The following is a 13,434-nucleotide window of genomic DNA, read 5'->3' as shown; positions in this document are numbered from 1 at the left end:
AGGGTTGCTTCGATTCCTCTTGAATAATTGCAATACAATTTTACACTGAAACATATTCAACATATACCCAAATTCAAAGATTCAATTTTATTTATTGAAATGTTTATCTTTAAAATATATATATTTTATTGATTTTTTACAGAGTGGAAGGGAGAGAGATAGAAATATCAATGAGAGAGAAACATTGATCAGCTGCCTCCTGCACACCCCCTACTGGGGATGTGCCCGCAATCAAGGTACATGCCCTTGAACGGAATCAAACCTGGGACCTTTCAGTCCACAAGCCGACACTCTATCCACTGATTACTACAAGTATCTTATATTCCTTTATTACAAAATACTGATCCCAGTAAACATGCTTATATAGTATGCCAACAACAGAGAGACTACTTTGGTAAAAACTTTTTTTTAAGAGATTTGTTTAAATGAAAGTTTCTCATGATTTTAAACAAATTTTAGTGTCCAACACAACATTTCCAAGACACTGCAGAAAAGTTTCCCCCTATGAAATAGGTAAGTGCAGTAAGCCTTCAAAGAGTGTTATATACATAAAAATAAAAATCAACTAAAGGCTCTAACTTAAATAAAAGAGGAGAGACTATTCATGTTTGACAAGTTATTTTTTAAATGGGCTAAAGAATAGTACCTTAAGTCATTATAATCAATTTTCTTAGATATTATTCTTAATTTCAATTTCTGATGATTTTCTATTAGAAAAGAAACATTACTACAAACAAACCTGTTAGATTAAATATATACAGCAAGGTCCATGAGCTAAAAATTATTTTTACATTTTGGAAAAAATGACAATGAAAATTATATGAAATTCAAATGTCAGTGTCCATACAAAGTTTTATTGGAGCACAGTGTCCTCATTCACTTACACTGTCTGTGGTTGTTTTTGCACTATAACTATAAAGAAGAATAGTTGCAATAGAAATCATATGGCCCACAAAGTCTAAAATATTTACTATTTGCTCAATCCTGCTATACAGCATTTAAAAGGGAAAAACTACCCATAGAATGAGAGAAAATATTTGCAAATCATATATCTGAATAAGGGTCTAGTATTCAAAATAACTCAATAATGCAGATAACCCAATTTAAAAATGAACATAAAGTAGGACCTATAGCTCAGGATTAGAGCACTGGTCTTATAAAAATGAATATAGAATTTAAATATTCTTTTCTCCAAAGAAGACATAGAAATGGCCAATAAACACATGAAAAGATGCTTAACATCTTTACTCATTAAGAAAATGTAAATCAAATCCCTATGATGGCTACAATAAAAAAGACAGATAAGTGATGAAAAGGATGTGGAATAATTGGAATCCTTATACATTGCTATCTAGGTTGTAGGATGGTAAAGTCTCTTTAAAAAAAGTTTGGCAGGCCGAAACCGGTTTGGCTCAATGGTCAGAGTGTCGGCCTGCGGACTGAAGGGTCCGGGTTTGATTCTGGTCAAGGGAATGTACAGTAGGGGATGTGCAGGAGGCAGCCGGTCAATGTCTCTCTCTCTTCGATGTTTCTAGCTCTCTCTCTCTCTCCCTTCCTCTCTGTAAAAAAAACAATAAAATATATTTTAAAAATAAAATAAAATAAATAAAAATAAAAAAGTTTGGCAGTTTCTTAAAAAGCTAAACATAGGCCCTGGCCAGGTAGCTCAGTTGGTAAGAGCATCAGCCTGATATGCCAAGGTTACAGGTTTCATCCCAGGCCAGGGTACACAGAAAAGCAACCAACTGAGTAATAAATAAGTGGAACAAATCGATATGTGTCTCTCTCTCTCTCTCTCTCTCTCTCTCTCTCTCTCTCTCTCTCTCTCTCTCTCCACCCCCTTCCCTTCACCAATCAATAAATAAAAGCTAAAAATAATTTTTTTTTAAAGCTAAACATAGTTACCATTTCACCTGGCAATTCTGTTCCTCAGCAAATGCCCAAGTAAAAACAAACAAACAAACAAAAAGTGTACACAAATGTTCATAGTGGCATTGCTTTTATTCTTTTTCTTGTTAATCCACACCTGAGGATAATTTTTCCACTGATTTTTTTTTTTTTTTTTTTTTTGGAAGGAGGTGGGGGAGATAAGAGATCAACTGAAGAACTTGCATGCATGCATGCATATAAGCATAACCAATGGATGCAAAACTCGGGGGTGAGGGCATGTATGGGAGTGGAGTGGGGGGGCAATGGTAAAATATGTACACTTACAATATCTTAATAAAGAAATGAAAAAAGTACAAGAAATAAAAAGAGAGTGGAAGGGAGGGCGAGAGAGAGAGAAACAGGGAGAGAAAGGGAAGGGAGAGACAGAGAAAAACATCAATGTGAGAGAGACACATCAATTGGTATGCATCCTTATGGGGTCAGGGATCAAACCTGCAAACTAAAAGTAAGTACCCTTGACTGGGAATTGAACCCATGACCCTTTGCTCTAACCACTTAACCACACTGGCCTGAGCACTGTAGCATTATTCATAATACTTAACAAGTAGAAACAACTCAAATGTCCATCAATAGATGAGTGGACAAGGAAATACTACCATTCCACCATAAAAAGCAATGAAGGGTTGATACATAATGCAACACAAATGAACCTTGAAAACATCTATAATAATCTATAATAATAAAAAGGGTAACATGCTAATTAGACCAGATGTCTTCCGGACGTCCTTCCTGAGGAAGTCGGGGCCAGAGGGAAGCCAGCCTGGGCCCTGGGTGCCGGAGGACGGCCGGAGGGAAGCAGCCCAGGCTGGCAGCCGGGGAAGGAAGGCCTCTTCTTGCATGCATTTTTGTGCTCCGGGCCTCCAGTACTAAATAAAAGAAGCCAGACACAGCCTGGCCAGGTGGTTCAGTCAGTTGGAGCATGGTTCTGGACACTTATAGGTTGTGGGTTCAGTACCCAGTTAGGGCATATGGAAGGCAAACAATCAATGTTTCTCTCTCACATAGACGTTTCTCTCTCTCTCTCTCTCTCTCTCTCTCTCTCTCTCTCTCAAATCAATAAAAAACATCCTCGGGTAAGGATTAAAAAAACCAAAAAACTAAATCCTCAAAAAATTTTTTAAAAAAGGAAAGGACTAGACCTCTATGTATTAACATATATAGCTCTTAAAACATTGCTAAGTTGAAAAAAACAAAAAAACAAAAAACCAACAAAAACATGAATATGATAACACTTATGCTTTTACAAAGTTTTATGTTCAATGAAGATATATTACAAAATATATTTTTAGCTTTATCTATAATGCTCTACTTTTTCATAAAGAGGGACATATATGTATATTCCTCAGATAATCTACACTAATAAAAGAGGAAAAATACTAATTGACCGTATCTTCACTACGCCACAGCCAATCAGAGTGAGTATGTAAATTAACCCAACAAGGATGGTGGTTAATTTGCATACAGGGAGGGAGGAGTAAAGACTGAAGACAGCATAGAAGGAGAGGAAGGGAAAGTGGAAAGCAAGGTGGCTGCTGGAGGGAAAGCGCAGGCGGGGCAGCAGGAGGAAAAGCGTGGGGTGGGGTTGGGGGCAGAGGCAGCAGGGAAAGTGCGGGAGGAGGGGAGTGGCCAGGAGAGGTGGCGGGAGGGAAGCCCACCAGAAGCCCTGTTCTTGAGGAATCTTCTGCAACAGGCCCCTACTCTAAAATAATTAAATACGACAAAAAATGGACAGTTACCTAAACAGGCCATTCATAAAAGAACCGTAAGTGACAAAAAGCACATAAAAATGTTTATGGCCCTGGCCAGCGTAGCTCAGTTGGCTGAAAACTGGTCCATGCACTGCGAAGTCATTGGTTCCATTCCTGGTCCAGCACATGCCTGGGTTTCAGGCTCCATCCCCAATAGGGGGGCCTGCAGGAGGCAACCAAGAAAGTAATGTTTCTCTTCATCAATGCTTCCTCTCTCCCTTCTTCTCTAAAATCAATTAAGATATTTTAAAAAGATGTTTATAGCCGAAACTGGTTTTGCTCAGTGGATAGAGCGTCGGTCTGTGGACTGAGAGGTCCCAGATTCGATTCCAGTTAAGGGCATGTACATTGGTTGTGGGCACATCCCCAGTAGGGGGTATGCAGGAGGCAGCTGGTTGATGTTCCTCTCTCATAAATGTTTCTAACTCTCTATCCCTCTCCCTTCCTCTCTGTAAAAAATCAATAAAATATATTTTAAAATAAATAAAAATGTGTTTATGAATAACTATATAAATAGATTTAAATAAATAACCTAAGAAACAAAACTCTTGAGAACTAGATTGACCAAATTTCCCATAAGTAGACAGAAAATCCACTGCATTCAAAATCTGAAGAGATTTTTTTAAAAATATATTTTATTGATATTTTACAGAGAGGAAGGGAGAGAGATAGAGAGCTAGAAACATCAATGAGAGAGAAACATCGACCAGCTGCCTCTTGCACACCCCTACCAGGTTTGTGCCCGCAACCAAGGTACATGCCCTTGACCGGAATCGAACCTGGGACCTTTCAGTCCTCAGACCGACGCTCTACCACTGAGCCAAACCGGTTTCGGCTGAAGAGATTTTTTTTATGGCTCAACAAAACCAAAGGAGAAGGGCCTAGTCTCATTGCTGGGGCCTATTACTCCTCAGTAGTCAAGATCCAGAGAACAGGGACAGTGTTATGCTCATCTGTGAATTTTCTGAGCTCAGCAGTCTCTGACTCAATAGATGTTTGAGTATGTATTCTTCTTTTACTTTTCTCTTCCACATTCCCCTCCCCCATTAGAAGTCCCAAAGAAAATAGACCACCTCAGAGCTGAGCTGATTAGTGTATAGTGTTTTCCACATTTGGTCTCAGTTATATTTACAGATTCTAGGATCCTACCCAATACCTACAGAATGTTAATCTCTAGGGAAGGAGAGAATCTATGGTCAACAATCACCTCAGTGTTCACTTAGTCAGTTAAACAACAGTGACCTGGCAGGTTTTGAAAACACTGTATAAAAGAAAACTAAACTTAATCTTGAGAGGACCTAGTTTATTTAAAGATATATATGACATTACCATTATGAATTAAACAATTCTCAGATTTTAAGAACTTTAGTATATCACACCAAATTTTGTTAACAGAAAATGTTACTTAGAAGTTATATCATCCAGTTCTACTACTTTCATTTTATACTGCAATTCAAATTACTATTCATTCAGATTGATTTTTCTCTTTGATCTCTTACTGGGTAAAAACTACAAACAGAACCTCTATCATTGCAGCTATAGAATGGAACTACTTTAAAGTCTTTCTAGAACTGTAAAAACATGCTACTTTTTTGTATAGTAGCCAATTAATAGCACTGATAAATGTGAAACTAAAGTTATTTGGGTTAAAATACAGAGATTCCTCTCCAGCTAATAATAAGAAACTGAAACTTCTGCCACACCTTACCTTTTCATAACTGGACTGTATAGGAAGGCTGAATTACATTACCATTAACACTAATCATATAGGAAATTAGTTATTTGATTCATTAAACAAACTATTTGTTGATTTCAGAGAGAATTATTGACATTAAGCAAAAGTAAGACTATTGATTTCTTCCTTCTTAGTTTCTGAATCATTAATGCTTATCAGACATTTTCTAGAATTGAGAGCATAGCTTCTCTGAAAGGTACTTAGAGAAGGAAAATACCTTAATATTTGAATGACCCACTTCTTGCTTTATGAGACAATCAATAGGTACACAAAGAACAGAATAATAAATACAGAATAAGCAAGCTTTGGTTCTTGTATAGCTTAATGGTTATAAAAACCAACCCTGCACCTTCTCATTTCTCCTCTGCCTTTCTCCCCACCCCCCTCACCACTCCTGTTCTGCTCTGCCATGCTGTGCTCTGAAGAGATACCTGTCACTCCCAGCAAGTGGCTTTGCTGGGCTTTTGGAGCGTGCTACTGCCCGACCGAGAGATCTGCATGGGTAGCAGGCTATGACCCGTACAGTGCCTATGATTACACAGAACCACCTCTAGCGAAAACCGACATTCAGACAACTCTTCCCTCTGGGTGCTATGAAAGAATAGCTCCATGTTCTGCCTTGGCTGCAAACATTTCATAGATGCAGGAGCTGGTGTCATAAACGAAAATTATAGCAAATCTTATTGTACTGTTTAATTTTGCCAAAGAAAAGTTTGAAGTAAAAAAGGGTGACCAAATTACATAGCTCATTTGTGAATGGATTTTTTTAATCCAGAAATAGAGGAAGTTTTGGATGACACTGAAAGGAGTTCAAGAGATTTTGATTACACTGGAAAGAATGAAAATTTATACCAAGAACAGAAATTTTTTAAAATGTACTTTTTTCTTAAAAATAAAGTTTTTGTTTAATGTTTTGCACTTCTGTGAACTTAATAGCTTTTAGCTTCTAAAAATATTTGTTTTTCTTAAATCAAAGAAAGGGTACTCTGTTAAGATCACAGAACTTGTAATTTCTTGTGTTTTTCTACATTTGACTGTTGTATAAATCTGCATGGTAACCATATACAAAGTTTCTTTTATCAATCAAATGTACATCAATCACAGATTCCCGCCCCGCAGAACTATATTACTTAATCACTAAATGCAACCTCTTCAACAGCTTATTTTTTTATTGCTTTGTATGTTATAAGCAGAGCCTTTCATTCAAGAAATTTTTAAAATTGAATTTAAAGGAAGGGAGGAAGACAAAGAGGGAAAAAGGAGGGAAGAAGGGAGGGATGGAGGGAGGGAAAAAGGAAGGGAAAAAGGGAGAGAACAGAGAGAGAGAGAGAGACAGACAGACAGACAGACACATCATTGGTTTGTTGTTCTGCTTATTTAAGCATGCATTGGTTTATTCTTGTATGTACTCTGACCAGGGATCAAACCCAAAACCTTGACATATCAGGATGATGTTCTAACCGAGCTATATGGCCAGGGTCTCATTCAATAACTTTGAATTATTTTATAGATATATTATACAAACAAATAAAATATAATAAAACAATTCTTAAGATCCAAATTTAAAATAAAGACTTAAGTAAAATAAGAAGCAAAGGGTTTCCTTAAATTTTCTCCTATACACAGTGTAAAATATCACTAGTCCTGGGGATTTTTAGTATCTGGTGAACATAAAAGAGAATCATATAAGTTCAGGAACAAAATAACCTCAGTTTATATAATTTGTGTATTTCTATGCAGTTAAAATTTATAGAAAAGACAGAGAAAAAAAACAACAGAAGCAATACTTACACACAAAGGTCTCTACATGTGTGCACAAGTCACCACATTTAGGGCAGCGCAGTTGGTTTCCGCCTTTCCCAGAATTCCCAGAGCCTGATTTTTTACTGCTTCCCTCACTTACTGATTTCTAAAGTTTTTGGAGGAGGAAAAAGGAGTGTCAGTTATTAATTTTGGGCAACCATTTTATATGTAAACAAATATAAACAATATAGTTGATAATTAATCATACAATTTTTACAATTTCTAGAATGAAATCATTTGCATAATTTAATCTCTTACTATTGCTGGCACATACAGGTATGTGTTAGCATTATAAAAAAAAGTTTTCTTTCAATGACTCAATAAAAACTAGAAAAAAAAATTCTGTAAAGTATAAAACTACATTTCAATAAAATTAAATTGGGTGTTATTACCATAACAAGTAGTGATTCTTAACTTTCTTGAATCTAACTTTTTTCATTTCTAAAATAAAGATATCATCTACTTCAGAGTCACTATCAGGATTAAGTGCAAATATGAAAGCATCAAGTACCTTGTCTGGCATTTATTATTAACTCAAGTGTCAAGTTTACATAATAAAAAATGTGATAATAATTCACTGACCCAATACAATCACCAATCATCTACTCGCTAGCTTCAGAGTAGCCCAGCATTGTCATAAAGATATCCAAGATTTTTAGTAGAGGATGAAGTGGGGTTTACACTGTTATAAATTACAAAAATTGTATGAAAGTAGGAAGTGATGGCTATTCCTAATTCAACCCTACAGACTAGCTACCTAGGTTATTTAATGAAGCTTCTTTACAGCTTTGGGGGTGGGGTGGAGGTGGGGGAGATTGCAGGAGGTTGGCCGGCTGCGGAAGGTTGATTGTGGGAGCACACTGACCACCAGGGAGCAGCTTTTGTATTGAGCCTCTGCCCCGTGGTGGTATGTTGTCATAGTGACTGGTCATTCAGTCAACCTGACTAGTCAGAACGGTTGCTTAGGCTGTTATGTATAGAGGCCTGGTGCAAAAAATTCATGCATGGGGGGAGGACACATGTCCCTCAGTCTAGCTTGCACCCTCTCTAATCTGGGACCCCTCAAGGGATGTCCAACTGCCCATTTAGCCCCAATCCAGGTGGGCAGTCGGACATTCCTAACACAACCTAGGACTGTTGGCTTCCAACCGCTCGTGTGCCCGATTGCCCCTAAAACTTTTGCATCCCAGCCTGATCACCTGATAATTACTCCCCTGTCAGCCTGCTCAACGCCTAACTGCCCCCCTCCCCCACAGGATTGCCTCTAACTGCCCTCCCCTGCAGGCCTGGCCACCCCTAACTGCCCTCCCCTGCAGGCCTGAATGCCCCCAACTGCCCTCCCTTGCAGGCCTGGTCCCTCCCAACTGCCCTCTCCTGCTGGCCTGATTGCTCACAACTGCCCTCTCCTGCTGGCCTGATTGCCCACAACTGCCCTCCCCTGCTGGCCATCTTGTGGCAGCCATATTTGATCACATGGAGCAGCCATATTGTGTGTTTGAGTGACTGTCAATTTTCATATTATTCTTTAATTAGATAGGACAGGATTGCTTAAACAAGGGAACTCAAATATGTACATAGGTGCCAATACCTTATTTCCATCTCCAGAGCCATCTTTACTTATCCCATCTTTTGAAGCTAAGCATGCTGGTGTTTCTGTAAAGGTTCTAAAAGGAACTCTTCGTAGAATCTGAGTTTCAAAGGTCCCAAGCCTTCCTAAAACGGGTATATGAATGCGACCACAAGAAATACCTGAAAATATAAAAACCTTATTAGTCTACACATCAAATATTAACATTCTTTCAATAAAATACCCTGGAAACAAAAATGTGTTAAGCACAAGAGGTTGAAAAATTAGTTTCCACCGTAGTACAAACTGGTAAAGAAACAAATAATGCCATTAGAGGCAAAGCCCTCTCAAATATAGGCCAGACCTGGGCCTTGGAGAGATCCCAGGTGAGCAAAAATGTTTTTTTTCTTCTCACGCCTGTCTTTTGGAAGTGAAGAAAGATCACCAAGATCGTAACAATGGGTGACTCAAAGTTTGAAATAAATATTTCAACATCTGCCTTGCTAGTAGGGGGAAAAGACCATTTATATCCTATATTCTTTTTTAAATTTTATTTTATTATATTGCTTTTTTATAGAGAGGAAGAGAGAAGGATAGAGAGTTAGAAACATCGATGAGAGAGAATCATCGATCAGCACCTGATTTTTTAAAAAAAATATATTTCATTAATTTTTTACAGAGAGGAAAGGAGAGAGATAGAGAGCTAGAAATGTCGATGAGAGAGAAACATCGAGAGAGAAACATCGACCAGCTGCCTCTTGCATACCCCCTACCGGGAATGTGCCCGCAACCAAGGGGAATCGAACCTGGGACCTTTCAGTCCGCAGACCGACGCTCTACCACTGAGCCAAACCGGTTTCAGCTAGAAACCTGATTTTTAAAGTCACTTTGAGCCTTGGCTGGATAGCTCAGTTGGTTAGAACAGCAGTCAGCAAACCAGGGCTCTTTGGCCCCTGGCGTGTGGCTCTTCCACAAAATACCACAGCCTGGGCAAGTCTATTTTGAAGAAGTGGCGTTAGAAGAAGTTTAAAAAATTTGGCTCTCAAAAGAAATTTCAATCGTTGTACTGTTGATATTTGGCTCTGTTGACGAGTTTGCTGACCACTGGGTAAGAACATCATTCTGATTCACCAAGGTGCTGGTTTGATCCCCAGAGTACATACAAGAATCAACCAGTAAGTAAGTGGTACAAATAAACTGATGTTTCTCTCTCCTTTCTTCCCTTTCTAAAATCAAATGATAAAAAACAACAACTTTAAGTCATTTTGGAGCAAAAAGGGTAGGCAATAACTATTATTTTTGTTGTTGTTGTTGGATCAGAAAAAAAAAAAAAGTTTTTTGGTATGTCCCCAAATTTTAGTAATTATTTATGTGTGCCCATGAGATGAAAAAGGTTAAAAATTGCTGGCCTAGGCCATCATCTGTTTCACAAAATACAAAACTGAATGCATCAAACTTCTTAGGAAAGATACAAATAAGAGGAACCAAATGTTTTCATCTCTATAAAAATATAAAAAAAGGTTTAAGGTTTGACATCCCAGTCCCTAATCTAGACTGTAAAATTTTGCTTAACAGTATTAAAATTGCAAATTAATTTAAAAAATACAATTGGTGATTTTCTCTTACGTAATGTTTCAAAAAAGAGTTCAAATTTTTTCAAGTGCAACATTACCATTTTTTGCAGTAAGTGACACTTGCCATTACTCCCTCATAAGAATGAGATTTAAGGTAATTCATACATTTTAAGCAAACATATTTAATGTTTTTCCAAGGAAAGAATTTGATCTAAAGACTATGACAATATAAAAATCAAGTCTAGAAAGAATAATGGGGAGAGGAAATCAAGTAATGCAGAAAGTTAATGGGTACTGAAGCTGGGTGATACTGGGTATTTGGCAGTTCATTGTCTATTTTGTGTGTTTATGAATATGATCGTAATAAATTAATGAAAGGTAGCAAAATAAAATTATAATCTATGTAACAAGTATAGCTTTTTAAATTGAGCCATTACAATGTATTCTCAAAGAAAACTACAATTGTAACAAATTTATGTGAGGCTATTTTACTTAGCTGTTTAGACAAAACAACCTTGAATTATCACATATAGTGGGTATATTTTTCCCATTTGCAAAAAAAAAATATCTTTTAAAATAGTGTTTTAACAATTTACAATATCTAGTATTATTAGAAAATAAGCTGAAAGGAACTTATCTTTGGGAATTTAAGAGAAATAAAAACTGTGAACATAATCATTTTAAAGTCTACTTGAATAGAAAGAAAAATAAGTCCTCTTAAATAAATGCAACTATACAATCACCACAGAAAACACTATCTGAAAAACATGCTTGTGTCAGCTGAACTTAGAAGTTTAAGAATTTCTTTGCTGGTCCTGATGGTATGGTACTGTAGCACTGTTTTAACTTTCTATAATCTATGGGCTACCAACAAGATGCCATAAATACTAAACCTGTGGCTCTCAAACTTGTACACACATTAAAATCACCTGGAGAGCTTGTTAAAACATTGTAGGGGACCTTCCCTGGTTCTGATTCAGAAGGTACAAGATGGAACTTGCATTTCTATCAAGTTCCCAGGTGTTGATGCTGCTGGTCTGGAAACCACACTTTTAAACCACTGTACTCATCAATTTAAATAACCAGTCGTTCACCAATCATATAAATCTTCACAGGAATCATTGCAGCAAACTAATCAGGAGTTTTTAACCCTTTTTGCACCATGAACCCATTTGGTAGTCATGTGAAGCCTACAGACAGGTCCCTTCTCAGAATAATATTCTTAAATGTATAGAATACACAATAAAGAAAACCAATTATACTGTAGTTATCAAAAGATCTTTAAAATATCCTTTACTAACAAAATTATATAAGACCTAAAAGCTCTTATAACTACCATGATTTCAAAGGTGTGAAAAGTATGAACAATATATGTGAGATATATTTTGTAATGGTATGAAAATATTTGTAATTTTGATTGGTGACAAATTCAGATACTGCAGCTACTGTAGATTTGTTGCCTATGTTCAGAATTGAAGGAAATGCTGTATTTCACATCAGGATTAGTGAAAATAAAGTTCATGGAACCTCTGAATTCTATCCCGAGACCCTTTGGGAACCTGTAAACTCCAAACGAAAAAATCCCAAAGCCATAAAGGGAAGTATTTCTGTGAAGTGTATTTCACAAGACTACTTGGCAGCAATGACAAAAGACAGTTAAAAAGTTAAATCACTTACAAACTTCTGTTATATAGATAAAGCTTTTTGAGCTTCAGAGCAAATGTTTTTAAAAAAGAAATATTAGAATAAGGTAAACTTACTTTCAGGCTATTAAAAAGTAGGAGAGTTATTTATTAAACCTTTAAATATCTGACTGCCTATATTCAATCTTGATTTAAGCACTCTCCAAAAACATACAAATAATTCAGTTTAAAAGATAAACCAATCTTTAATTTGTACTTTAGAAATATAGAAAAAAAATTTAAACTATTTGCTGTGACAATATTTAAGTGCACAACGATTGATGAAATGGCAAATCAAGTTAAATGATCACTTAAACACTTGGCCTCTAACCTCTAACACAAATTGGGGGAAAATTCAAAACTCACAAACAAAATCAGCAATTTAGTACATACTTATTGCTTTTTTTTTTTTTTAAATATATTTTATTGATTTTGTACAGACAGGAAGGGAGAGAGATAGGGAGCCAGAAACATCGATGAGAGAGAGTCATCGATCAGCTGCCTCTTGCACACCCCCTACTGGGGATATGCCCGCAACCAAGGTACATGCCCTTGACCAGAATCGAACCCGGGACCCTTCAGTCCCCAAGCCGACGCTCTATCCATTGAGCCAAACCGGTCCCGGCACTTATTGCTTTTATTAACCTCATATTTTCATTTTATGCCCAGGTTATTGTTTCATGAATTTGAAATACTTCTTAAAAAAAAACAACACACACCACTTCTATGATAGCTTTCCTCAAGTTTAAAAATGTTTGACAGGTTTTCACTAAGGCTAGTCGGCCGCTGTAAAGATGAACACACCATGAGAAATGTTGATTAAGAAATAAAGATAGTGTATAATTTATTCACTTTGCCTTAAACTGTACTGTATTTACAGAGAAAGAGAGAATTAAAATTATAGTCTAGGCATATTATGTAACAATCATGAAAATTATGAACATGTTTAAGCATCTTCATATCATTACACCTTCATGAGGTAACACCTTTTAAACAGACAAGGACAGAAAGCAGCCAGAAATCACAATTCTGATCCTACAATTCTCACAGCCAAATTCAGACCAAACACTGCCACTCAGAACCTTTTAAATGGAATCAAGCCTTTCTGAACACACATATTTAGAAAACAAATTGACTTATACATGCAAAGAACATTTTTTTAAAATACACACTAAAATTTAAAAATACATGGGACTTGGGTAGAAAAAAATATTTAAAATTTCTCTTTACTATAGGTTTCATATTCAAAGAAACTAATGAGGAAAAACACATTAAACTGGGTAAATATAGGCCATCAGAAAAGAAAATAGATCCAGTATCTAGGATGACAATTTTACAAATAATTTTTCAAACTACCATACACCAATGGAAATAG

General features: G+C 36.5%; 1 protein-coding gene across 3 annotated transcripts in view; it reads right to left on the bottom strand.

Annotated features, from left to right (window-relative positions):
* The window catches only part of CLPX (caseinolytic mitochondrial matrix peptidase chaperone subunit X), a 43,864-nt gene that overhangs the window by 28,541 nt on the left and 1,889 nt on the right, over window positions 1–13,434 (bottom strand). For all 3 annotated transcript variants that reach the window (XM_036438735.2, XM_036438728.2, XM_036438717.2), the window contains exons 2-3: window positions 8,825–8,985; window positions 7,225–7,342 (exon numbers count right to left, since the gene is read on the bottom strand). In XM_036438735.2, the coding sequence (XP_036294628.1) occupies window positions 7,225–7,342; window positions 8,825–8,985 (279 nt within the window). The remainder of the gene's footprint in view (window positions 1–7,224; window positions 7,343–8,824; window positions 8,986–13,434) is intronic.

The sequence above is a fragment of the Pipistrellus kuhlii genome, unplaced genomic scaffold (assembly GCF_014108245.1).
Source record: "Pipistrellus kuhlii isolate mPipKuh1 unplaced genomic scaffold, mPipKuh1.p scaffold_m20_p_1, whole genome shotgun sequence".
Classification (NCBI taxonomy): Eukaryota; Metazoa; Chordata; class Mammalia; order Chiroptera; family Vespertilionidae; genus Pipistrellus; species Pipistrellus kuhlii.
The sequence above is the reverse complement of the archived record's forward strand: the minus strand, read 5'-3'. Positions and strand labels throughout refer to the sequence as shown.